The sequence below is a fragment of the Sminthopsis crassicaudata genome, chromosome 2, assembly GCF_048593235.1.
Source record: "Sminthopsis crassicaudata isolate SCR6 chromosome 2, ASM4859323v1, whole genome shotgun sequence".
NCBI lineage: Eukaryota > Metazoa > Chordata > Mammalia > Dasyuromorphia > Dasyuridae > Sminthopsis > Sminthopsis crassicaudata.
In genome coordinates, this window is record NC_133618.1 from 19,800,966 (window position 1) to 19,825,358 (window position 24,393).

The window sequence follows — 24,393 nt, forward strand, 5'->3', positions numbered from 1 at the left end:
TGGCTGAGGCAGGGTTTGAACTCAGGAAGAGAATGCTGGCTCCAGGCCCGGGCCTCTGCCCAGTGGCCCACCCAGCTGCCCCCAGAATGTAAGGGTGCAAGTGTGTACTTAGAGACACAGAGAGACACACTAAGAGAAACAGAGACAGAGAGACAGACACAGAGAGAGACACAGAGAGAGAGACAGAGAGAGACAGAGACAGAGAGAGACAAAGAGACAAAGAGAGACAGACAGAGACAGAGAGACAGAGACAAAGAGAGAGAGAGACAGAGAGAGACAGAGAGACAGACAGAGAGAGAGAGAGAGAGAGAGAGAGAGAGAGAGAGAGAGAGAGAGAGACAGAGACAGAGACAGAGAGAGAGACAGAGAGAGACAGAGAGAGAGACAGAGACAGAGAGACAGAGACAGAGAGACAGAAACAGAGAGAGAGACAGAGACAGAGACAGAGAGACAGAAAGAGACACACAGAGAGAGACAGAGACAGAGAGAGACAAAGAGAGAGAGACAGAGAGACAAAGAGAGACAGACAGAGACAGAGAGACAGAGACAAAGAGAGAGACAGAGAGAGAGACAGAGAGACAGAGAGACAAAGAGAGAGAGAGAGAGACAGAGACAAAGAGAGACAGAGAGACAGAGACAGAGAGAGATAGAGATAGAGAGACAGAGACAGAGAGAGACAGAGAGACAGAGAGAGACAGAGACAGAGAGACAGACAGAGACAGAGAGAGACAGAGAGAGAGAGAGAGAGAAGAGAGACAGAGAGACAGAGAGACAGAGAGAGAGACAGAGACTGGGAGACCGGCCGTGTCTGAGTGAATGTTCCTGAGAAAAAGAGACCCAGAGACAGGGACACAGAGACAGCCGGAGAGGTTCCGAGGAGGGCGGGGGAGGGGAGCGGAGCAGTGGATGGGTCCCCTCCGAGGGAAGGCCGAGCCCTGGGGGTCCGGGGCAGGCTTGGGCCCGCCCCCGGGGGGCTCGGCACTAACCCCTGACCATTGTGTGCTCCCAAGGGGGAATACTGGAACTCGCTTTGCGCTGCTGCAGGACCTTAGCCCGGGGCCCCCGGGGCTCCCCCACCTGGGCCCCTGAGAACCGCGTGGAGCTGCCGCGGGAGCGCCATCTGCACCAGACGGGTGAGGACCAGGAGCGCTGCGGGGGTTCGCGGGCTGCCGGCCCCGAGAGCTGGGCCCAGGGGGCCCGGGCCCGGCTGGGAGGGGGTGGGTCTCATTTCACGGGGGAGGGAGCCGAGGCCGCAGGGCCCGGGCCGGCCCACGTGACCCCATCGCCCGATTCCGGGGTGTCCTCCTCCAGGGCCGGGCGGGGCGGGCTTGGGGCAGCCCCCCCTTGGATCTGTGGGAGCCGCGAGGGAGACCCGCCGATCGCTGGCCGAACTCGCTGCGCAAACCGGCCCCCCTCCCCCGGGTTGCTGGGAGCTGCACCTGCCCCCCCTCCCCCTCCCGGCAGCGCTGGAACCCGGAGCTGGCGAATTTAGGGTTAGGGTTGCGGTCGGGGGCCTGGCGCACGTTCGGCGCGCTTTGCTGCCCGGGGGGGAGGGGGGGGCGAGGGGGACGGCGTGCAGTCCCCCAATTTCCTCTTGGGCTCGGCTCCCCATCAGGTGACCTCTGCCGGTCCCACCCCCCAGTCTGTCCTGCGCCTGAGGGCAGGATCCGAGGCCCGGCAGAAGCTGGCTCCTCCTCCTCAGCCACTTCCCCGTGGGCGGGGTTAGCTGAGAGGACCCGCCCCTTCCTCCGCCCCGCCCCTTTCCCCGCCGTGCTGCTGCTCTGAAGCCGGTCCGCCTGCCTGCGCCTCTTGCGGTCTGTGGCTCCCTCTGCCGGGCTGGTCTGGGACAGCCTGTGTGGGCAGGACCCGGAGGTCGGCACCGGGAAGCGTGAGGAGGGGAGGGAGAAATGCGGGCGGGATGCGGGGGCCCGGGAACGAGTCAAAGGTCAGCCGGGGGGCTGGGCAGGGGGAAGGTGGGGCTCCCAGAATGCCGCTGCCCGGAGCCCCCAGAGGCTCAGCCCCGCCCCCGAGGTGGGGGTGCTGAAGGGAGAGAGGCTGCACCAGGCCGTGCAGGGAGAGGGTGGGGGCCCATTAGCGTGCCGGCCCGCTCCCAAGTGGAGGTCTGAGGATGAGGGGATGGGGCCGCCCCCCCAGCCCTGGAACAGGATAGAAGGCTGACGGGGCTTTGGAAACTTCCCAGAAGGTGGCCCCCCCCCCCCCCATCCCGCCAGGCCCTCAGACACGGGCCCCGGCCCCCCCCCATCCCGCCAGGCCCTCAGAGCCGGGCCCCGGCCCCCCCCCTCAGACGCGGCCCCGGCCCCCCCCCCATCCCGCCAGGCCCTCAGAGCCGGGCCCCGGCCCCCCCCATCCCGCCAGGCCCTCAGACATGGGCCCCGGCCCCCCCCCCATCCCGCCAGGCCCTCAGACACGGGCCCCGGCCCCCCTCCATCCCACCAGGCCCTCAGACACGGGCTCCGGCCCCCCCCCATCCCACCAGGCCCTCAGACACGGGCTCCGGCCCCCCCCCATCCCGCCAGGCCCTCAGAGGCGGCCCCGGCCCCCCCCCCCCATCCCGCCAGGCCCTCAGACACGGGCTCCGGCCCCCCCCCCATCCCGCCAGGCCCTCAGAGCCGGGCCCCGGCCCCCCCCCCATCCCACCAGGCCCTCAGAGGCGGCCCCGGCCCCCCCCCCATCCCGCCAGGCCCTCAGAGCCGGGCCCCGGCCCCCCCCCCATCCCACCAGGCCCTCAGAGGCGGCCCCGGCCCCCCCCCCATCCCGCCAGGCCCTCAGAGCCGGGCCCCGGCCCCCCCCCCCCATCCCGCCAGGCCCTCAGACACGGGCTCCGGCCCCCCTCCATCCCACCAGGCCCTCAGAGGCGGCCCCGGCCCCCCCCCCATCCCGCCAGGCCCTCAGAGCCGGGCCCCAGCCCCCCCCCCCCATCCCGCCAGGCCCTCAGACACGGGCTCCGGCCCCCCTCCATCCCACCAGGCCCTCAGAGGCGGCCCCGGCCCCCCCCATCCCGCCAGGCCCTCAGACGCAGGCCCGGCCCCCCCCCCCCATCCCGCCAGGCCCTCAGAGCCGGACCCCGGCCCCCCCCCCATCCCGCCAGGCCCTCAGAGCCGGGCCCCAGCCCCCCCCCCCCATCCCGCCAGGCCCTCAGACACGGGCTCCGGCCCCCCTCCATCCCACCAGGCCCTCAGAGGCGGCCCCGGCCCCCCCCCCCCCCATCCCGCCAGGCCCTCAGAGCCGGGCCCCGGCCCCCCCCCCATCCCGCCAGGCCCTCAGACGCGGGCCCTCCCGCCACCCAGGCCCCGCCCTCCAGTCCACCACGCTGGGGCGTGGCATCCACCCTGAAGGTGCAGGGGGCGACCTCTTCGGCCTCCTCTGACAGTCCTGCCTCAGTTGGCTCACCTGCAGAATGGGTTCAGTGGTGGTCAATGGCTCAGGGGAACCTCCTCCCGCTTTAGCGTCCCTCTGTAGCTCCGTCTGAGTGCGGCAGTGTCCTGTATTGATCTGAATGATTGCCCTGCGGGTGACAGCCCCGGCCTGGAAGGGAGCTTGTGTCTGTGTCTCCGTCCCTGTCTCTCTGATTCTATCTGTCTCTGCATCTATCTCTCTGTCTCTGTCTCTCTGTGTCTTTCTCTCTATCTCCCTGTCTCTCTGTGTCTCTGTCTCTGTCTCACTGTCTTTCTATCTCTCTGTCTCTGTCTCTGTCTCTCTGTGTCTTTCTATCTCTCTGTCTCTGTCTCTGTCTCTGTCTCTCTATCTCTCTGTCTCTCTATCTCTCTGTCTCTCTGTGTCTCTGTCTCTGTCTCACTGTCTTTCTATCTCTCTGTCTCTGTCTCTGTCTCTGTCTCTCTGTCTCTCTCTGTGTCTCTGTCTCTCTCTGTCTCTGTCTCTCTGTGTCTCTCTCTCTGTCTCTGTGTCTCTCTCTGTGTCTCTGTCTCTCTCTGTCTCTCTCTCTGTCTCTGTCTCTCTGTGTCTTTCTCTCTATCTCCCTGTCTCTCTGTGTCTCTGTCTCTGTCTCTGTCTCTCTGTGTCTTTCTATCTCTCTGTCTCTGTCTCTCTGTCTTTCTATCTCTCTGTCTCTGTCTCTCTCTGTCTCTGTCTCTCTGTGTCTCTGTCTCTGTCTCTGTGTGTCTCTCTCTCTCTCTGTCTCCACATGGCGAGAGAGGCTTGCCCGCGCTGCCAGCCTCGGAGGCCGCTCTGGACGCCCCTGGGGGCCGTGGCATTCTCCCAGGGCCGATCTGGGCCTGCTAGTGGAGCTTCGGGACGGGTAGTGAGCCCGCCGTCAGCAGAGCAGCCAAGGCGGCAGGAAGGCTTTTCGCCAGCTGCCGGGGACTTTTCCTTGTTTCCTCATGGCATTTAATGGCCGATCCTCGCGATGTCTGGGCAGCCGGGCCGGTGTCTCAGGGACTCAGCGCAGCCCTGTATACTGTAGGTGCTGACTAAATGCTCCTGGGCTGTAGCAGTTTGTTAGTGTGATCCAGTCACTTTCTGCTGAGCCCCGGGCCAGAGTCCCTGACTTGGATTGGGGGGGACTCCCAGTTCAGATCCTGCCGCAGACACCCCCGGGTTCGCCTTTATGGTCTCTTCTGTCCCGGGGGGGGGGGACGACAGGGCACCTCCCTCCTGGGGTGCTTGGGGGGCTCCGGGTAAAGCACTTTGCTGGCCTTTTATGAGCGTCAGCCCAGGGAGACCATTCTCTCCAGAGGCCCAGCATTCCCCGGGGCACAGCCCCTGGGGGGAGGGGCCCAGCCCCCGCCAAGTCTCAAATCTGGCCTTGTTCATCCGGAGAGAATGCAGTTGTACAGATGAAACTGAGCCGGGGTCTTGGGTCAAGCGCTCCCCCCCCCCCCCAAGCTGGTTGTTAAACATTTACCAAGCACACCCGGTTCCAGGCCGCTGATGGAGGCAGGCTGCATCGTGCTTCCCGTTTGGCCAGGATGTGGGACGGGGACGGGGGCTCCTCGAACTCAGAACACAGAATGTGAGCGTGTGGGGGACTTTGCAGCGGGGAAGAGTATTAGGACCGAGAACACCGCGCGCCAGGTTCTGGCAGGTCCTTGGAGCGGCCTGTCCCAGAGCCCCCTGTTACAGACAGGAGAGGGTGGGAGGGCAGCCCCCGGCCTGCAGGATGGCGGCGTCAGCTGGAGAGGCCTCTGGGGATCAGCCGGGGTCCAGAGAACGGCCCGGGGGTCGTCACCGAGGCCTTTTACTTTGTTCCGTCTCGGGTTACTTCTCCCTCCTTTCCTCCATAGTCTCTTCTGGGCCCGCCTTGTCTCGGCCCCCCTCCCAAGGGCTGATGTCAGCAAAGGGCTTTTATTTTTAAGAGTAAAGGGCTTCTATTTTTAAACCCCAAAGTGCTCTGCGGTTGCTACTTAATTTTTAGTGATTTTTGTTTTCAGTAATGGATCCCGGGACCAGGAGCGCATCTGTGGCTTCCATTTCTCCAATTCTGGCCCACTGCTCCTCCCCTTTGAGCACATAAAGGTGAACCGGGTGGAGGCGACCCTCCCCCTGCACTGGCTGGCGGCTAAACCCTGAGCACGGCCTAACCAGTCCCCTGCGCCAGGGGCATCCGCTGTGAGATGGACCCCCGCTGGGCCTGCTGGGGATGAGGCGGGGGGCATCCCTGCGCTTACAGCTGAGATTTTAGAATTAATAAAATAGATCTGGGAGTCCCAGGAGACCACAAGTGCTGTATTGATGAGAGCTGGGCTGTAACTGAAAAACCGATGTTCCGGCTTGCTTGGATGCTCGTCCTAGAGTGAGGGGGACCGCTTCGTGGTCTTCTGGGCCATAACTGTGAGACCAGTAAGGCTGGGGGCCGTTGAGCGTCCTCATTAAAAACACTCTAGATGTATAATAGTTTATAATGACCACTCCCAGAATCCTCCGGCTTCCTGGGGGAGGGAGCGCCATGCTGGCCGTTTCTCCTTGGAGCTTACCTTGCACGGGTCGGACTTTTGAGGGCTCTCTGAGAAGTTCTTTTCAACGTTTCTGTCGTCGTTACCCGCGGTCCTGGTTCTGGCCAGTCCGTCAGCACCCGGTCCGTCAAGGGCCGCCAGGCTCCTCCTGGGCGGACCGCTGTGACGCTTGTCCTGGCAGGAAGGGTCCGCCCCATCCGCATCCCGCACTTGAGGACTCCCCAGTGCATGGGGCCTTTAATTTCCTCCAAGTATCTTGGTCCCTACTGCTCCCATTCCTCTCTAGTCCCTTTAGGCCGTTGAGGGCAGCCCCTGGGCGGAGGCAGGCACCATCGGGCTGCTTTAGGCCTAGGGCCAGGCCGCAGCTCCACCCACAATGTAGCAGCGTGCCCGTTTTCAGCCTCCTCATTCCCCCCGTGGGATGCGGAAGTTGTAGCATCCCTATTCACGAGTGATTTACAGCACTTTCTCCCGTCGTCGTTGTCACTAACCTGCGGTTTTCTGCTTAAAACTGTCTCTTCATCCTCGGATCATGTGGCTGCCGGGCCCGGCTCCGAGATCTGTACGGTGGAATCCACTCCTTCCTAGAGAACTTGGCCTTTTTTTGTGAGGCTATTGGGGTTAAGTGACTTGCCCAGGGTCACACAGCCAGGAAGTGTTAAGTATCTAAGCCGAGATTTGAACTCAGGGCCTCCTGACGTCAGGGCGGGTGCTCTATCCAGTACACCACCCAGCTGACCCGGCCTTGCCCATGTTTTTTTCAGAGAAACTTGCTGCAAAGATTTTTTTCTCCCCAGTTAGCGGTTTTCCTGTTAAATTTTGACTCATCACTGACTCGTTATTGTTCAGTTTTTTTAGTTTCTGACTCTTGTCTGTCTTCTCCGGGGGCTTGGGGAGACCCGGCCTCTGCATTTCACACATGGGCACACCCCCTGACTGATGGGGAGAAAAGCGGGAGCCAGAGTAGGGACGGTAACTGCGGGGTCTGTGTGCATGTGGAGGAAGAGCCTTGAATGCCAGATGGAGGGATTTGTGGAGGGGAGGCACAGGGTGATGGCTGCTCTGTAAGGACCTCTGCTTGGAGAAGGGTGGGGGAGGGGAGACCCAGCCCCCACCGGGCTGTGGCAGCGGTCCAGGGGAGGAGCTGGCGCCTGGGAGTGGAGATAAGGCGTGGGTGGGATGGATTGTGGGTTTGGTCACGTGGGGGGAGTCAGAACGAAGGGGGTGCCATCGTGAGAACTCCCAGGGTGGAAACGTCCTCCGCTCCTGCAGATAGCTCCCGGGTTTGAAAGAGCCTTAAAAATAACTCACTATGGTTCTTTTCAAGGTCCAAATCTCCCCTTTTCCCCCCAAACTGAGAAAGTAGAGACAACTCCCGTAATAGGAGAGAGAATGGGCCAAAGCAGATCCCTTTGGGGCTTCTTTTCCTTCTCTAGCTCACTGTACAGATGGGGAAATTGAGGCAGGCCTTCCCATGGTCACACAGCTGGACAGTGGCTGAGGCAGGACCAGAGCTCTGGAGGAGCAGCCCAGCTTGCAGCCCCCAGGCCGGCGCTCCCCAAGGGCCCGGCCGTGTTGGAGTCCAGCTGCATCCCCCCAAGGGCGAGCTCTGTCCTGTAGCTTAGCCATCCCTTGGCTTCCTTCTTCAGAGCGTCACAGAGAAATCAGTGGCATTTGGGTGGTCCATGTGGGCAGGCAGGGTGAGGGGGATTCCTGGTGTGGCGAACCTTTCCGCCAAACAGATTGCGGCTCTTCCTTCTGAGAGCCCTCTCCTCCCCAAGCATTCTCTCCTGCGGATACCTAGTGTACGGGGTCACCGAGCTCTGGGGGGGCAGTTAGCAGTCGGGCGGGGGGCCTCTGGGAGGGCAGCCGGGAGCCGTTACGGGGCAGCCGCCCTGTCAGTCAGCCGTCTAGACCGGGGCTAGCTTAAGCTGTGGCGTCTGAGCCCGGGACCCAGTTTGTGAGCAAGAAGCCCAGAGGCTCATGGAACCAGAAGGAAGAGGTCATTCCCTGGGGGCATCTAGGAGGGCTTTCTGGGGGAAGGGACCTGGAAGGGCAGTGAAGGCTTTAGTGGGTGCAGATGGGGGGAAGCAAGGAACATTGCATGATGAGAGGGGTCAAACACCTCTCTTGTGTTGAGGGAGCCAGCGAGCCTATCCGTGTGCCCACTGGTCCTCTCACTCACAAGGCAAGGTGGCTTCCAGGAATAGTGCGGGCTCTGGGTCAAGTGGGGAGTTTGCCCCCTGCCTACACCCCCTTGTTCTCAGCCCTGCCCAAGCGCCCGAGGCCTCTCCTCCACACTGGCCACTCCCCCAGAAAGGCTTCCAGCCAGGTGCCCCAGCTTACCTTCCATGTTGCCTCTTGGCCCTTATGCCCTCCCTTCTCTTTCTAAATCCCCCTTTATATGATATCTACCCCAATAGCGTGGGGGTCCTCTGTCACACTTTGTATCCCCCACTTTGTCTCCTTCCTCTGTTATCTCTATATATTTGTTACTTATCCTTTTTATCTCTGCATCTCTGCTTTCTATTAATCTGTCATCTCTACCTCTATCTTTCTCCCATATAGATCTGTCTCTTTCTGCCTGTCCGTCACTCTGTCTGTCTGTCTGCCTAGCTATCTATTGGCTGGTCAGTCAGTCCAACCATCCCATCCATCCATCCATCCATCCATCCATCCATATATCTATGTATCCATTCATCCATCTATCCCTTCATCCATCCATCTGTCTATTCATCCACCCATCTATCTTTCTGTCTGTCCATCTATACATCATTCTGTCCATCCATCCATCCATCTGTCCATCCATCCATCCATCTACATATTCATTCATCCATCCATCTATCCATCTTTCTATCTGACTATCTTTCTGTTTGTCCATCTATCCATCCATCCATCCATTCATTTACCTATCCATCCATCCATCTACATATTCATCCATCCATCCATCCATCTGTATATCTATCTATCCATCCAGCCAGCCAGCCAACCAGCCATCCAGCCATCCATCTATCTGTCTGTCTGTCCGTCTGTCTGTCCATCTATCTACCTATCCATCCATCCATCTTTCTTTTTATCTGTCTGTCTGTTTTATCTATATCTCTTTCTGCCTATCTATCCATCCATTCATCTACCTACTACCTATCCATCCATCCATCCATCCATATATCCATCTATCCATCTTTCTATCCATCTGTCCATCATTCTGTCCATCTATCCATTCATCTTTCTATCTTTCTGCCTATCCATCTATTCATCTACCTACCTACCCATCCATCCATTCATCTATCTATCTATATCTATCTGTCTGTTTCCATCCATCCATCTATCTACTTACCTATCCATCAATCTATCTGTCTGTTCGTCCCTCCATCTATCCATCTGTCTATCCATCCATTCATCCACCCACCTATGTATCCATCTGTCCATCTGTCTAGCCATCCATCCATCCATCCATCCATCCATCCGTCTATTCATCTGTTTATCTGTCCATCTGTCTGTCTCTCTGTCCATTTGTTCGTCCATCCATCCATCCATCCACCCATCCATCTATCCATCCATCCATATCTATCTGTATCCATTCATTTATCCATCTACCTATCTATCCATCAGTCTGTCTGTCCATCTGTCCATCTATCCATCCATCCATCCAGCTATATCTACTAAGTCTCTGTTAAATATTCATGTCTCTGTCTCTCTCATTCATCTCTCTGCCTCCTCTTTTTGCCTGCTAGACAGGAGGCAGAAGGCCCTGGTGAATTGGACTCTGGCCTTGAAGCAAGCTGACTTGAAGTCAAACCCTGTCTCCCATACCTTGCTTGCTAGGGGGGCATGACATTGCTCTCAGCCTTGGTTTCCTCCTCTGTAAAATGGGGCTATTGACAGCTTCTGGGACCTGGGCTTGTTGTGAAGATCCCAAACATGTGGAGCTCCTTGGTCTGGCCCGTGGGTTTGGGCATGGCTGCTTCGAGAACCCTGCCCCCCCTCAGGAGGACCCCAGAGGTCCCCCTGACCGTCTCTTTGTGTTCCCGGAACAGGCTCAGACCATGAATTACGTGGGACAGTTAGCAGGCCAGGTCTTCGTTACGGTCAAGGAGCTGTACAAGGGTCTGAACCCAGCTACACTGTCTGGATGCATCGACATCATCGTGGTGCGCCAGCCCAATGGCAGCCTTCAGTGCTCGCCCTTCCATGTTCGCTTTGGAAAAATGGGGGTGCTGCGCTCCCGGGAGAAGGTGGTAAGTCAGGGCCCTCCTCCCTGGGGGGAGCGGGGTGGGCTCACAGGCCTAGCGAGAGTGGTCATTACTGACGGTCCTCAGTGGTCAGCATCAGCTTCTGCCTTGGGCCTAGGGAGGCGTGAGTCCAAGACCTGGCTGTGGCGTTTCCTGGCAGCATGGCGCCACAGAAGGCAATTAACTGCTTCCTGCCCCAGTTTCCTAATCTGCAGAATGAGAATAATCACAAAAAATATTGGTCACCTCTCTCACAGAGTTACTGGGAGGAAAGGACTCTTCAATGCACAGAGTGCCATATCAACGGAACTGCTAGAACATCCACGACCGACATTCGCGACTCAATAATGTTATCGAGTGTCGTGAATGGCTAATGTTCTTTCATAATCATCTTTACTAATTAATAGTATTAGTAATCATTAAGGACCAGTGGTCATGGTTAATCATTATTAATGAACAGTGTTCATTTTTAATGATAATTAGGGAATGATTTTCCTTATCCACAATCATCACTCATTAATATAGAATATCTGTTTTCAATATCACTAATGAGCAGTGTTCATTATTAATAATCATTACTATTGGCGAATGCTGTTAATCCTTCATACTCGTTACTATTAATATCTACAAAGGGCTTTACAAACTTGCTCTGCTATATGAATGCCGGCTAGTATTGTTAATAATTAATCATCTTCTCCTACTGAGAGGAGACCCGTGACCTCCCCTGGGGCCAGATGAAGCTCTCTCCTCAGAGTATGGAGGCTTTGAGTTCAAATCCCGGCTCTCTCGTTTTTTAGGCTGCATGTCTTGATGGAAGTCATTTCTCTGTGCCTCCGTGTCCCCGTTTGTGAAATGGTGACAATAATCAAAGCCATCTGTCCCCGTTCTTATCGGCTTGTTGTGGAGAAAGTACTCATTAAGGCTGGAAATTGAAATGATGGTGGTTGGGGTATTAATGAATGGTGCCAGTTGTTAATAATTTACTAATTATTATTGGTGAACTACCATTCATTATTATTAAGGCTTGGCAGTGGTTTTTTACATATGTGTTATAATAAAGCTGGTTTTATTCCTTAGTACTGCAATCGCTAACGTTTGCACGTGTGCTATCTCTGGATGACGTTACTATTGTCTGTTGGGTCGAGGGCTGGCTTGGAGTGAGGGAGTCTTGAGTTCAAGTCTGGCTTGGTGGGCTCGGCCAGCCTCGGAACCTCCCTGCCTCTGTTTCCTCAACTTTGAGGCGAGGGGTTTGGACTAGGTGGCCTTCCCGGCGTGAGATCTCCCGGTTGAGATCTCTCTGGCTGTTCGGTGCGGAGCAGGGCCAGGGTCCCCAGCTCAGGCCACCGGGCTGCCTGCTGACGACTTGTCTGTCTTTGCCCTGCTCTTGGTCCCAATCTCTGTTTCCTACCCGCCAGCCTCTGGGGCTCAGACTCACCCGTCTCTCGGTGCCCCCCTCCCCCCCAGCCTCCTGCTGAGCTCCGGGCCTTGGAGGGCCATGCTGCCTCAGCACGGCCCGGTTGGAGGGGGGTTCCCTGGCAGAGATGGGCCTCTAGAAGGGCGGCATCCCAGGCCAGCTCTCCGGCCCGCGGCGTCACCGCGTCTTGTCTGCTCCCTGCAGGTGGACATCGAGATCAATGGGGAGTGTGTGGATCTGCACATGAAGCTGGGAGATAACGGAGAAGCTTTTTTTGTTCAAGAGACGGACAACGATCAGGTGGGTTCCTCCCCCTGGGGCGGTCTGGGGGACGGAGCCAGGAGCGGTGGGCCCTGCACCTGCGGCTTCCCCTCTGTGAGATGGGCGGCCTCAGGGCCCAGCCTGGGCCCCCTCCCTGGGCCTCCGTCCCCTCCTCTGTAAAATAAGCGGGTGGGGATGGATGGGCTCCTTCTGGCTCTAACTTACTCTTAAGGTGATCCAAGTCTGGAAAACCCACTTTCTTTTCCATTTTATGAATATTTCAATCTGTAATTTTATTTCAAGGGATCTCAATTTTATTCAAGGGAAAACCAAAGGTTTTCGTCCCTTTCAAATTAGCTGTTTCTCATTGAACAACCCAAGTTTAAACTAAATTAACTGGGAGATGAAGTTGGGCGGCCCGCCTACCCACTATCCCCTGGGTTCTCCGTCCGGAGTGGCCTTTGACGGGATTTTGCTGCCGTTCTCTTTCTGGGTCGTCATTTTCCAACAACATTAGGAAGCTCTGCTTTCTTGAGGGGGTCGAAGTCCTGCCCCCTCATCTCACTTCCTGCCTTTGGCCAAAGGGTCCCCTCTGAGGGGTTGGCCTCCTGCTGTCACCTGACAGGGTGCTCCTTCTCTCCTGCAGGAAGTGATCCCCCTGCACCTGGCCACATCCCCCATCCTGACGGAGGGCTCCATCCACATGGAGACCCAGCTCAAGCGTGCCGCGCTGGAGCGGGGCCGAGGCCTGGAAGCCGGCGGCTCCGGGCAGGTGCAGGCAATGAACGAGATGCTGTGTGCGGGCCTGTCCGTGAAGAAGAGGAGGAAGAGGAGGAGGAAGTGCCAGCTGGATAGCCTGAAGAGGGAGGACACCCTCCACACCTCGGAGGAGGAGGACCTGTTTCCCATCGAGATGAGCTCTGATGACGACCTGGAGCTCTTGGATAGCACTAGGTGAGGGCGCGGGCAGCACGGGGGTCAGAGGGGTCGGAGGCCATCAGGGGTCAAGCAATTGTCCGGCCTGCGGGCAGCTGCTTCCACCCGCCCGACACACTGGCCCCTCGATACCGTGTCCCAGGCGGCTCTGCTGTGAACAGCAGGGGGCAGTGGCTAGGGTCCGAGGAGCTCCCTCTGAGACTTCCAGAGCTGATGAAGCCATGGGTCCGGCCAGATGTGCAATGGCGTAATTTGTGGAGCTCTGATGCCCGGGAGCCTCATAGGTCCTGTGGCTCCACACTGATCCCCAAGCCCAGGCCCTTGTCCTGCTCCCCCATCCTGCCCTGGGGCTGGGCTGTCCAGTGCTTAGGACAGGTAAGGGAGCTGATCAGTGCTCTGGCACCCATGGGTTTGGGCTCTGCTTCCATCAGGGCAAAAAGGGACCCTGGGGGCTGTTTAGTCTGACTGCTCCTTTTACAGATTGGGAAACTGAGGCAGTAGAGCACATGGGAGAGAAGCTTAAAGTCTCTTTAGAAGCTCCCTGGGTCTCAGTCACAGGATTTCCAGGCTAGAAGGCCTCAGGGCCACCGCCCAGGTCGACTGGCCAGGAGCTCCCTCTAGCACTGGCTGAGAAGGGCCTTTTCTGGGGCTTTTTCTGGGGCCTTTTATGGAGCAGCCCCTCCGGAGCTCCTGAGGGGCCATCTAGTCTAACCCCCATCTTGCTACCGAGGAGGAAATTGAGACCGAGGTGGGCCCAAGGCCTAAAGTTGAAGAGGTTGGAGGCCACAATGGCAGAATTTTGTACTCGTGCCCTCTGGCTCACACCGCCTGCGCCTCCTTGCTTGCCTGATCCTTAGTCGTGGACCTCTGTGGGGCTGCCCTTCCCCAACCCAGGGGGAGCCTGCGCTGATGACGGGGGACATTGATTTCTCACGTCTGTGAAACGGAGGTTGGGGAACAAGGCGTCCCGGGCCAGCGGCCGTGAGGTCAGTCTGCAGGTGCGGGGGGGCAGGTTTGACAGGATGCCCTGTTTTTCATTTTCCAGAACCCTTATTCACGACGTACCTACATTTAGAGATGAAGCACCCCAGAAGAAGCCTCCCAGCCCAACGTTCCTGCCGCCGGCGTGTTACACTAATTCAGATAAAGAGTGGTCGCCCAACCAGAGGTAAGCGGCCACTGCCACCTGACTGACCCTGTGTGGGGGGCCGGGCTGGAGGAGCTCAGGCACCCGGCTTCTTTCTGCTCCTAGGGACCCCCACAAGTTTGGGAGGGGAGGATGGGGAAAAGAAGGGGGCCTGAGTTCGGCTGCTTCCCACCTTGGATTTCCTGGTCGTAGCCCGAGGCCCATGCTTGCCGGGTCTTGTATGTGTTATATCATGGAAAGCAGAGCGCCAGTCTGGGGGTAGTCACAGCTTCCTGTAACAGGAGGGCGCCCGTCTCCCCGGTGCCCGCCATGCTGTGCCGCTTCCCTGGCTCAGGTGGCAGCAATACCTCTGTCCACGTCCGGCCTTGTGTCTCAGGGGCTTTCTGTGGTTGGGCGGGGCCAGACTCGGCCAGCACCAGTGTCCCTTCCCTGGGCTCTGGAGAGCCGGGGCTGCGAGTAAAGGCCAGGGGGTCTCATGCCTGTGCCCTGCTATGGGCCGCAGTGGGTGTTGGGACTCTTCCTAGCTGCGTGCCTCGGTTTCCTCATCTGTAAAATGAGCTAAACCCTCCAGGGTGGATGTGGGAGCCTCTCCGTGAAGGGCTCATGAATGTAAACTGCTCCGTAAGTGTGGGAGGACTTGGAGGTCATCCTTTGGGAACGTTCTGGAAGTTGTTTCCTGTTGGGGACCTTTGGTCTCATAATCCTGGGACCTCCCGGTGAGGGAGCTCCCTCCGCCAAAGGAGACCCTGAATGTTAGCTGGTGGTCTCAAGGCTGCCCGGGACCCTGAGGGGCGAAGCCCCTGCCCTGGGTCCCATGACCAGGATGGGCGAGCGGTGGCACCCAAATCCGGATCTTGCTGCCTTGGGCCCATGGACACGAGTCAGGGGGGCTGCCGGGAACCTCCCATTGGGGTGTGAGCGCGGGCCCTCTGGGTGCCTGAGCCACTGGACCCTTGATCAGAGCACACTTTAAAAGGGTTTTTTAAAGGACATTTGGAAAACCAAACGCCCTCAATGTGGCTCGCTCCTTTCCCACAGAAAGCATGGGATTCTTTGGCCCAGGCAGAGTCTGCAGGAGAGTTAGAAATGGAGGCCCTCCACACGGGAGCTCTTTCCCGGCGTCCCCCTCGATGCCTCTCGGGTGCGGGAACCCCTGGTTCCTGGTTGGCCATTGCCATGTACCCCAACAAGAGAGCGTGTGCCCACTGTTCACCCCCTGCCGGCAGATCTCTCAGAGGACCCCGATGCTCAGGAAACCGCCCTTTATTTGGGGGCGGGAGCCACGGGTCCTTTGGCTCACAGATAGCGCCCCCCTTCTCGAGATCTCGCCTTATCCGTAAAGGAAGGCCTATCGGCACCCCCCCTCCAGTTATGGCGTCACCAGCGGGTACTGCTTGGTCTGCGATGTTGTTCTAGAGAGGAAGTCATCGTGATGTAGTTTTCAGGGGGACTCTATCGGGGATCTCATTCCCTCCCCCACCCCCAGGTCCAGTGCTCAGAGAGCTTGATGGTTTCCGAGCCTGGGAGCTCCTGACTCGGGCCCTCCCCAGTCCCTCAGCTCTCGTCCCTCTCCAGGAAGTGATTTTTGAGCCCAAGGAGCGTTCCTCTTCCGGGAGTCGAGAGCCGGGGAGACAGGCCCTGCTGGTTCAATGGCTGGCTGGGAACTTCCAGGACCTCATCCGACCGAGGTGAGGAGAGGGTCGCTTCCGTGACCGCTGACCTCTCTCCTCTTCAAGGATGTGCCCTCAAGTCACGGCTCTCAGCCTTTTCCCTTTTTTCCCCTTTTCGGACCTTTGGCCAGACTCTGGAGCCCTTAGGACGGCGGCTTTAGGTTCATGAGATAAAATACAAAGGAGCACAAAAGGGACGCGTCCATTGAAATCAGTCTCAGAATCGAAAACGGGTTGATGGGTCCGTGATCGGAGCCCAGCTCGGACGTCGCTCCGTCCCCGCGGCGCGAACCCCCCCGCCTCGGGTCCCGAGCTTCGGCAGCTCCGTTTTCTGGCTCGGTTCTCCCAGCCTTCAGGAGGCCCAGGTCACAGATTCGGTTTTTTGCTTCCTTTTGATGACTGACTCTGATTTTTTCTTTCTCTGAATCTGGTGGGATCCAGTGAGCCAGTAGATTGCCAAAGGATCTCCCCTCAGCTCACGGTCATGGCGGAAGGCGGCCTTTCTAGCTCTTGTCCTCCACAGTCCTCCCATTTCCATTCCTCCGAAAGGTAAATGGCGCATTTCTCCAATGGGGGCCTGCGGTGGTAGATCCGTGGACGGGATGCAGCGTGGTGACCCGTGCTTAGTTAACTCTGATTGGAGAGTTAATAGAATCAACTAATTTCCTAATCAGCTGATGGCATGCGCATTTGGTCTAACACTTCCTTCTGGCTTAAACTAATGACGCAGACAGGGTTTCCTTCTCGCCTTAAGTGGGCGAGTGAGCTGACTGGTCAGCGTGGAGGTGCAGCCGCCTCTCGTGGTTGGTGTGGTCTCTGACTTGCATTTTGTAGGGCCGTGGTTTGCAAAACACCTTCCTCCCGGCAGCTTGGTGAGGAAGAGAGCGAGAGGAGGATTATTCCCATTTTAGAGAGGAGAAAACTGAGCCCCCAGGAGTGTCACTGACTTGTGGGCCCTTGGTGTTGGCCACCTGTCTGTCCCCAGCTTGGGCTTCCGGGTGCCCAGGCGGAGCAAAGCTCCCGCCGCCAGATTCATTGTGCCCACTGTATACCTCCCCCACTTGTACGACCCTTCCCCTGCTCTGCCCACTGGTGGTCCTCCTGGAGCCAAAGGTCACCAGAGACAGCGGCCGACTGTGCCCTCGGTCACCCAGCTAGTGATGGCAGAGGCAAGACTCCAGATATATATATATATATACATATTGCTTGACTGATTGAGGAGAAAGCACCGGATTTGGAACCCGAGGCCCCGAGCTGGATTTGTCTAGATATATATGTGTATTTTTTTTATTAAGCACCGACTGTGTGCCATGAACTGTGCTAAGAAATGGAGCACAAGCAGAGACAGAGTCCCTGCCCTCTGGGAGCTTATAGTCCAAAGTAGGAGACAGCATACACACGGACAAGCTGTGTACGGAATTAGGGCGCCGCCCGCAGAGAGAAGGCGCCGCCCTGGAGAGGGCGTGGGGCAAGCTTCCCCACGCGGCTGCTTTTGGCACCTGTCGGGGCGGCTGGAGAGACTAGGACGGCAGACTGGACATCTGGAGACATTCTGACCAGTCGGCCCAGGAAGGTAGTGAGCTCCCCGTCACCAGCGGCGCTTTAGCCGAGGCTAGATGGCCACCACTCAGCCCTGTGGAAATGACACATTTTATTCTATCGAAGTGATTGATTTTTGTGAAATTTTGCTAGAATTCTCACCTTTTGAAGTGACTAATGAGGATTACGGCGCATCGAGACTTCGGCCTGCTTGCTCCGTGCACCGGGGGAGACGGGGGTGGGAGTTTGGGGCGCCTTCTCCTTCCTGCCTCTCCTCGGCACCTCTGGGCGGGGTGGGTGGTGGGCGGCGGGCGCAGTCGGAGCCAGAGCTGGGGCAGGATCTTCTGAGCGCAGGGCAGCAGCGGGAGACTGGGGGGGCTGCTCTCTGGTGGCTAATTTGTGTGCTGCTGGACGCTGGAGGTGCTTTTTCCACGGGGTGCCGGGCCACAGGCCCGGGCGCCCTGCCTAGTTGTGGCTCTGCCCTCCTCCTCGCCGACTGGGGCTGGAAGGGCGGGCGCGTGTTTGCTAATTTGTGCCTCATCTTCCCCCCAGCCCTTCGGGGTCTCGCCCCGCCACGCCTAAGAGTGATTCAGAACTGGTCGGCAAGTCCCTGGAGCGGGGCTTGCAGAAGAACAATCCCGAGATGCTGTGGTTGTGGGGGGAGCTGCCCCAGGCTGCCAAGGTGGGTCCAGAGGGGCCCCAGTGGGGAGATGGCTGCCCAGCCCCCCCCCCATCCTCGGAAGGCCTCAGGAGGGGCCGGCCCTTTTGGATCCGGCCCCTCCGTCATCCCAAGTGGACCGTGTTGTCCCCATTCCGGGAGCCACTGGGAGGAAGGCGCAGTCTCTCACTCATGTCCTGGGCCGTGACCTCCCAGCCTCGGGGGCAACTGCTCCTGGCTTTACAGATGGGGAAACTGAGGCTCAGAGCCGGGAGGGGGCGACCCTGGGTCCCCCAGCCGGTAAGAGTCGGGTCTCCTGCCCCACTGAATTAGAAGATACTCTCGCAAGTCTCTCCCAGCTCAGAATCCTAGCAGTCTTTTCCCCTTTAGTCTGAATCTGGACCTCCAGGGTGAGGAAGCTTGCAGTCTTAATGGCATCTGAGAAACTTAACCAGCCGGCCCACGGGGTCCGGGGCAGGGCTTCAGCTCGGGCCTCCTGACTGCCAGGCTGGGGCGCCGAGTGGTTAGAGCACTGGCAGGCCCAGATTCAAACCAGCCTCAGCGACTGGCTGAGTGGTCCTGGGCAAGTCCCTGCGCCCGCCTGCCTCAGCTTCCCGGTCTGTAAAACGGGGCTCAGGACACCCCCTGCCTCTGTCAGGGCGGACGAGATGTGGTAACAAGCGCTCGCACATACAGTGGGCACTTACTCAATCCACGCTTGTTGTTGGGAGGGGCCCTCCAGTTGGGAACTTTGTTCCAAACTTTTACCGAGTGGTGAGCGGTTCCGCCCGAGTGGTCCGGACGGGCTGCGGGAGTCCCGCGGTCTAATAAGCCCCAGAAAGGGCAGGGCGCCCCTCCCCCTTCACGGCCTCCTGAAAGAGCTCCGGAGAAAGTCGGGCAGTCACCACTAGGATGGGCCCACGGGGCTTTATCCCAGAGTGCCAGAAGCGCAGGGAGCCCCCGGCCAGAATCCCGCAGCCTCGGGAGGAGCCGCTCTAACCGCTGGGGAGCTGAGACAATTAATGAGGGGGAGGGTAACGCGCCCTCTGCCACCCCGCCTACAGACGTGTAGTGAGCACCTACTGTGTGCTGGGTAGATCCCCCTGCTCCCCCCAAGAAAAAGTGCCGTCCTTTGAGCGGGAGGGGGCCCGCTCTCGGGTGGGGCTCGCCGTGACCCCGGCCCTCCCCCCCAGACGGCGGCCCCGCACAAGGTGAAGGACTCGGCCAACAGAAGCTTTTCGGAGAAGACGCTTTTCCGGGTCATTCAGAGCGAGTCTTCGGAGACCGTCAGTGACCGCTCGCCCTCCCCATCGGGCGGCCGCAGCGAGGGGTCCCCGCCCCCGGAGGAGGCCAAGGCCCCGCTCGAGGGCCCCCGCTCGGGGGAGCACGCCCAGGAGCCGGCCGCGGCCGCCCCCGCCCCCACTGCTCCAGCCGTGGCTCCGCCCCCGCCCCCGCCCCCGCCCTCCCTGGAGGAGTCCAAGCCGCCCCACCCCAACTCCAACCTCCAGGGGACCAAGATGGACTCTCCCTCCAGGAAAAGAGGTGAGGGCTGGGGCCACCGGCAAAAGGGCCTGCGGGGGAGACCGAGGCAGTGGGGGGGCCCGGGCATCCGGGTGCCGTGGTAGGAGGTGGGGGCAGTGGGCGGGCATCTTGGGTCCTGAGCGGGAGGGAGGGTGTGCTGGTGGGGAATGACGACACCGGAAGGGAGGCAGGGAGGCCCCAGGGAGCCGTCTGAGCCAGGGAGGTCCCAGAAAGCCAACCAGAAGCAGGGAGGCCCCGGGGAGCCAATCAGAACCAGGGAAGAGGCAGGGAGGCCAGGTGCTGCATAAGAGATAGGCCTGAAAATCCTCTGGTTCTCTCCTGATTGGTTTCTGCGTGTGCTCAGTGGGTCTGATGGAGGCAGGGAGGCTGGCCTTCCCAGCTGCCTGGGGAAAAGTCTCTCTCTGCATCCCCCTTTGCTTCGCGGGGTGTCTGCAGCCTGGCCCACGCTGCCTCTGCTTTCTGGGGAGCCTGGTCCTCGGGGTCTGGCCCATAAGTTCAGCCGTGGTCCCCAAGCTAACAGGCTGTGCCCCAAATTGGATTTCCGACTGGGCGGGGATTTGGAAGCAAACCAGAGCCGGGTTGGGAGGGGACCTCAGGGGTCATGGAGGCCAGGGAGGGGGATTGGAATCCTGGCCCTGGGACTGGTGCCCAGGGTTAAGCGAGGGACACGAGGCGGGGGATGTTCCAAGTCACAGAAAGCCCCAGGGTCTGACCTGGGGCCCTGAGCTCCTAAGGGTCACTCTGATCTCGTGGGGGGGCCCTGACCTCGTGGGGCCACCCCGACCCCCCCCCCCCTTGCCTTGCGCTTTCAGACAAGAGGAGCAGACACCTGGGGGCCGATGGCGTCTACCTGGACGACCTGCCCGACATGGACCCCGAAGTGGCCGCCCTCTATTTCCCCAAAAAGTAAGCTCCATGGCTCTCGGCCGAGGCTGGGGGAGGGGCTGGCCAACCTCTTCCCTTCCCCCCAGGCCTTTGTGCGGGAATCCTGGCTCCCAGCCCCCACTTTTTCTCGAGGCTCCTGACTGAGCCCCTCTTACAAATGGTGCGGGGCTGCCCGGGGGTGAGGGGGCTCGCGCAGGGGGGGGGTGAGGGGGCTTGCGCCGGGATGGAACTCTGAATGGCTGGATTTGAACCCAGAGCCTCCGATGCTCATTTCAATACCCGTGGCCCTGGAAAGGCGTCGGAGACCCCGCAGACGATGCGCTGGCCTCTCAGCTGGGGACGCCGAGGCAGGGGTGGGGAGGGGACCCGCACGGGGCGCAGGGTGCAGGAGCCGGCGCTTGGTAGGAGAGCGGGGTGCAGGGGGCGGAGAGCCCGGATTGTGGGGAGGGGGCGCCCTCCCCCGGGCGGGGCAGGGACCCCCGACCTCACGGCCGGCCCTTGTCGCCCCCTAGCGGCGACGGCAGTGGCATGGCCAAGAGCTGCAGCGAGGGCGGGCTGCGCTCGGCCAGCCAGTCCCCCCAGTCGGTGGGCAGCTCGGGCGCGGACAGCGGCGTGGAGAGCACCTCGGACGGCCCCCGGGAGCTGCCCTCCATCGCCATCTCGCTCTGCGGGGGGCTCAGCGAGAGCAAGGAGATCACCAAGGGTGAGGGCTGCGGCTGGGCTCGCGCCGCCCTCTGCTGGCCGCCGGCGGGCACTGCGGAGGCTGTGGCTGGAGCCCGGGAGGGGCGGGGCCTGCGGTGCTGGGGAGCGGGAGGGGCGGAGCAGGGCCCGAGGGTTATTGGCTATTATACATAGAAGAAACTTGCCGTCTGCCCCCCCAAAGAAGTTTGGGCGGGGCCTCCTGGGGGGCGGGGCCTCGAGAGTGTTCCAGATAGGATGGAGCTGCCGAGCTCCCTGTTCCTTTTGGGGGGGAGGGGAGGGTGAGAGACACAGACTGCAGCCTCCTGGCGCTCGCGGCACCCAATGATCTGGGGCTGAGCCCGGCCGGACACGTCATGGGGGGCTCGGGCGGTCTGGGCCCGCGCCCCCCTCCCTGGCTCTGTGCCTCAGTTTCCCTAATGTACAGGGGGCCGGTGTGTGAGGATCCAGAGCAGAGTGTCTGAGGGGACAGGGCGGGCTAAGGCCCTCGGAGGTCCCGCCCCGCCCTTGTGGGGCCCTGGCCCCGCCCCCAGGGCGCAGCCTCCTTGGCGGCTCAGGCTGCCCTGGCCGGGAGGCCTCCCGGGAGCCCCAGGGTTAGCGGCGAGGGGCGGGGTCTCACCCAGGGGGTCCCGAGTGACGCGCCCTTTCTCTCCCCGGCCCGCGGGGGCTGCAGACGAGTTCTTAGAGCAAGAAGTGTCCTATCAGCAGTTTGTGGACAACCCCGCCATCATCGATGACCCCAACCTGGTGGTGAAGATCGGGAGCAAGTGAGTTCCCGGCGAGGTGGGGGCGGCCCGGGCCTCTGGGTGCCCCTGGCCGAGCGCCCTCCTCGCGGCCGGCTTTGGGGCCTCCGTGCCCGTGACGGCTTTTCCTGGGGCATCGCGGCCTGTGGGAGGCCCAGCTGCTGGGCTGCCTTCTCAGTGCCCCCCGCCCTCTCGGAGGATGTCCTGGACCGAGCGGGGGCTGAGCTTCCCGGGCTCGCCGAGGTCCTCGCTCTCGGGCCAGGCTGGAGATTGGCTTGTGATTAAGGGCCCGAAGCAGGGGCACGGCCGGGGGCACTTGGAGTAGAGGCGGGAGGGGGAGGGGCCGGCAGATCTGACCAGGGCCAGGGCTCCCCCCTTTCCTGCAGCCTGGCCGGGGCTTCCATCACTCGCTGGACAAGACCGTGCTCAGCACTTGGCTGTCTGAATGCAGGTCTGCCTGGGGGCACCAATTAAACAAGCAGCATTTATTAGGTACCTACTGTGTACCAGAAAGGAAGGATTTATTAACTGCCTATGGTACACAAGACAGCAGTCCTGAAAATAGGAAGGCAGTCTAGCCACATAGGTCCCCCGGTCCCCTTCCTTCCCCCTCCACTCCCCTCCTCTGCTTCCTCCCTTCTCCAGGGCAAATGAGAGGCATTTCAAAGGGAAGGCACTAACATGGGGGGCTCTGGCATGGAGGGGTCTCACTGTTGCCCATTTTCTCTGCCTCAGGTACTACAACTGGACCACAGCAGCCCCCCTCCTGCTGGCCATGCAGGCCTTCCAGAAACCTTTGCCAAAGGTGAGCCTCGGCATGAACCTGGGGGGGCTTGGGGAGGTGGCCCCTGGCCTGGTCTGGGGGACATTGGGGGGTGGGCGGGGACCTCACTGCCCCCTTCACCCAAGCCCTTCAGTGGATAGGAAGCCGAGGGCAGCCTCCCGCCTTCTGTGTGTGGAGGGGTCACCCCATGTAAAGGATTCCGTGGGGCTTTCCCTGCCCCCCGAAGCAGCAGCCCCACCCTCTGTGACCCTTACGCCTCTCTCTGAGGAGGCTGAACACAGCTCTGGCAGGAGGCCTGGCCCTGAGGCCTCTGGGTCCAGAGCCACCCTGCACTCGGAGGTGCAGGCTGCTGGTGATCATCTCCATCCTCCTTTATATTCCCAGAAGGCTTAGCACTGGTTGGCATACAGTAGGTGGTTAATAAACACACTCAATAGATAGATCAGGCAAATAAATGCATTATGATGTGAAGAGGGAGAAGGTAGAAACAGTTAAGGAGATTAGGAAGGCCTCCTGGAGGGCCTAGCTGAGCCTTCTCTTGGATCCAGCAAACATTTATTAAGTACCTACTGTATACTGGGCAGAATGCTGGGCTTGGGGGAAACAAAGGCAAAAAGGAAAATCGCCCTCCCCTACCACACAGAAATAGAGCGTCAGGAATCCCGTGAGGCCAAAAAAAATCTTGTTTTAGTTTCTCTGTCTCTCTTTGTATCTCTGCTGGCCTCTCCTCTTCTCTTGTTTCTGTCTGTCTCTGTCTCTGTCTCTGTCTCTGTCTCTTGTCTGCCTGTCTCTGTCTGTCTCTCTGTCTCTCTCTGTCTCTGTCTTTCTCTCTGTCTCTGTTTCTGTTTTTCTCCTTTCCTCTCTCTATCTTGGTTTCTGTCTCTCTCTTCTCCTTTACTTACCTGTAAAATTGACCAGCATCTCTCCCTGCATCTGATTCTGGAACCCCAGAGAATTAGAGCACTTACTTGAGAGTGGAAATGTCCTCCAGGTGGTTATGTAGAAATATTTGGTTGTTAGAAAGGAATCAGGAAATCAGGGATGAATATTTAATCACATATTAAATATTCATTCCACCAGAATAAACAGAATTCCCCCTTGATTCATTGTCTTTCTATTGCTTGCATAAAATGCTCACTCCCTAGTTTGGCTCCAAAATACCTTTTCAGCCTTACCTCGTGCTACTTCCAGCCATTTTCAGTCCTTTGAGACCCTTTGTCATTGTCCCTTCCCACCTCCACACATTTGCCCCGTGTGTGTCTCATGCCTGAGATGTCCTCCCTCCTCTGGTTAGGGGTGTTGGGATCACACCATGTCACATCTGCATAGGGCAGCCTTTCTGTCAGAGCACCAGGCAGTACGTCCTCACGAGAGCTTTCTAGCTTAGTGAGCCCTGAATTGAATATAGAGTGTAAGGCTGAAGTCGATTGTGTCTGTTTCAGATTCAAAATTGAGATGAACGATTTTGTTATGAAAGGAACAAGTATTATCCATGCCTCTTTGTATCACTTGAAACAGTTCTCCATCCCATAATTTCTGCCCAATTCCTCTTGATTTCTTTGCTAAAAGCCTTTTTGAAAAGAACTCAAAGGCGCCTCGTCCTGGGGTGAGGATTCTGGTCCCTGCTGGGCTCTCATACTGATTAGTTGTGAAGCTCAGGCACTTATTTGGCTTCACTTCATGGAGTCTCGGTTTCCCCACTCTGCACATTGGACGAGTGATGCTTCTCCTGACCTACCTTGTTGTTGCAAGCAGGTGGTTTACCCTCAAAGCCTCTGACTACTCATTTACAAGCTGCCCTGCTTACTAATTGCTAGTGGTTTCTAATATTTTCTTTGTTGGTCTTTCCCTTCCTCTTTTGTGTTTTTGTTTTTTGTTCTTCCTTTAACATTTTCTTAAGTATTCATGCTTAAGCTACCTTCATATAATTCTGGACACCATTAAGCTTTGCTT

The 24,393-nt window shown here is 59.0% G+C and overlaps 1 protein-coding gene across 5 annotated transcripts in view; it reads left to right on the forward strand.

Moving 5' to 3' along the window:
- LPIN1 (lipin 1) overlaps nt 1–24,393 on the forward strand; it is a 70,831-nt gene that overhangs the window by 26,779 nt on the left and 19,659 nt on the right. For 3 of the 5 annotated variants that reach the window (XM_074285478.1, XM_074285474.1, XM_074285477.1), the window contains exons 2-12: nt 9,968–10,168; nt 11,781–11,876; nt 12,484–12,791; nt 13,819–13,941; nt 16,032–16,139; nt 17,682–17,811; nt 18,981–19,329; nt 20,142–20,235; nt 20,727–20,917; nt 21,587–21,680; nt 22,392–22,461. In XM_074285478.1, the coding sequence (XP_074141579.1) occupies nt 9,977–10,168; nt 11,781–11,876; nt 12,484–12,791; nt 13,819–13,941; nt 16,032–16,139; nt 17,682–17,811; nt 18,981–19,329; nt 20,142–20,235; nt 20,727–20,917; nt 21,587–21,680; nt 22,392–22,461 (1,755 nt within the window). In that variant the 5' untranslated portion in view covers nt 9,968–9,976. Of the gene's footprint in view, nt 1–1,010; nt 1,134–9,967; nt 10,169–11,780; nt 11,877–12,483; nt 12,792–13,818; nt 13,942–16,031; nt 16,140–17,681; nt 17,812–18,980; nt 19,330–20,141; nt 20,236–20,726; nt 20,918–21,586; nt 21,681–22,391; nt 22,462–24,393 lie in introns of all 5 variants that reach the window. The other 2 variants (XM_074285476.1, XM_074285475.1) reach the window with 2 other exon arrangements.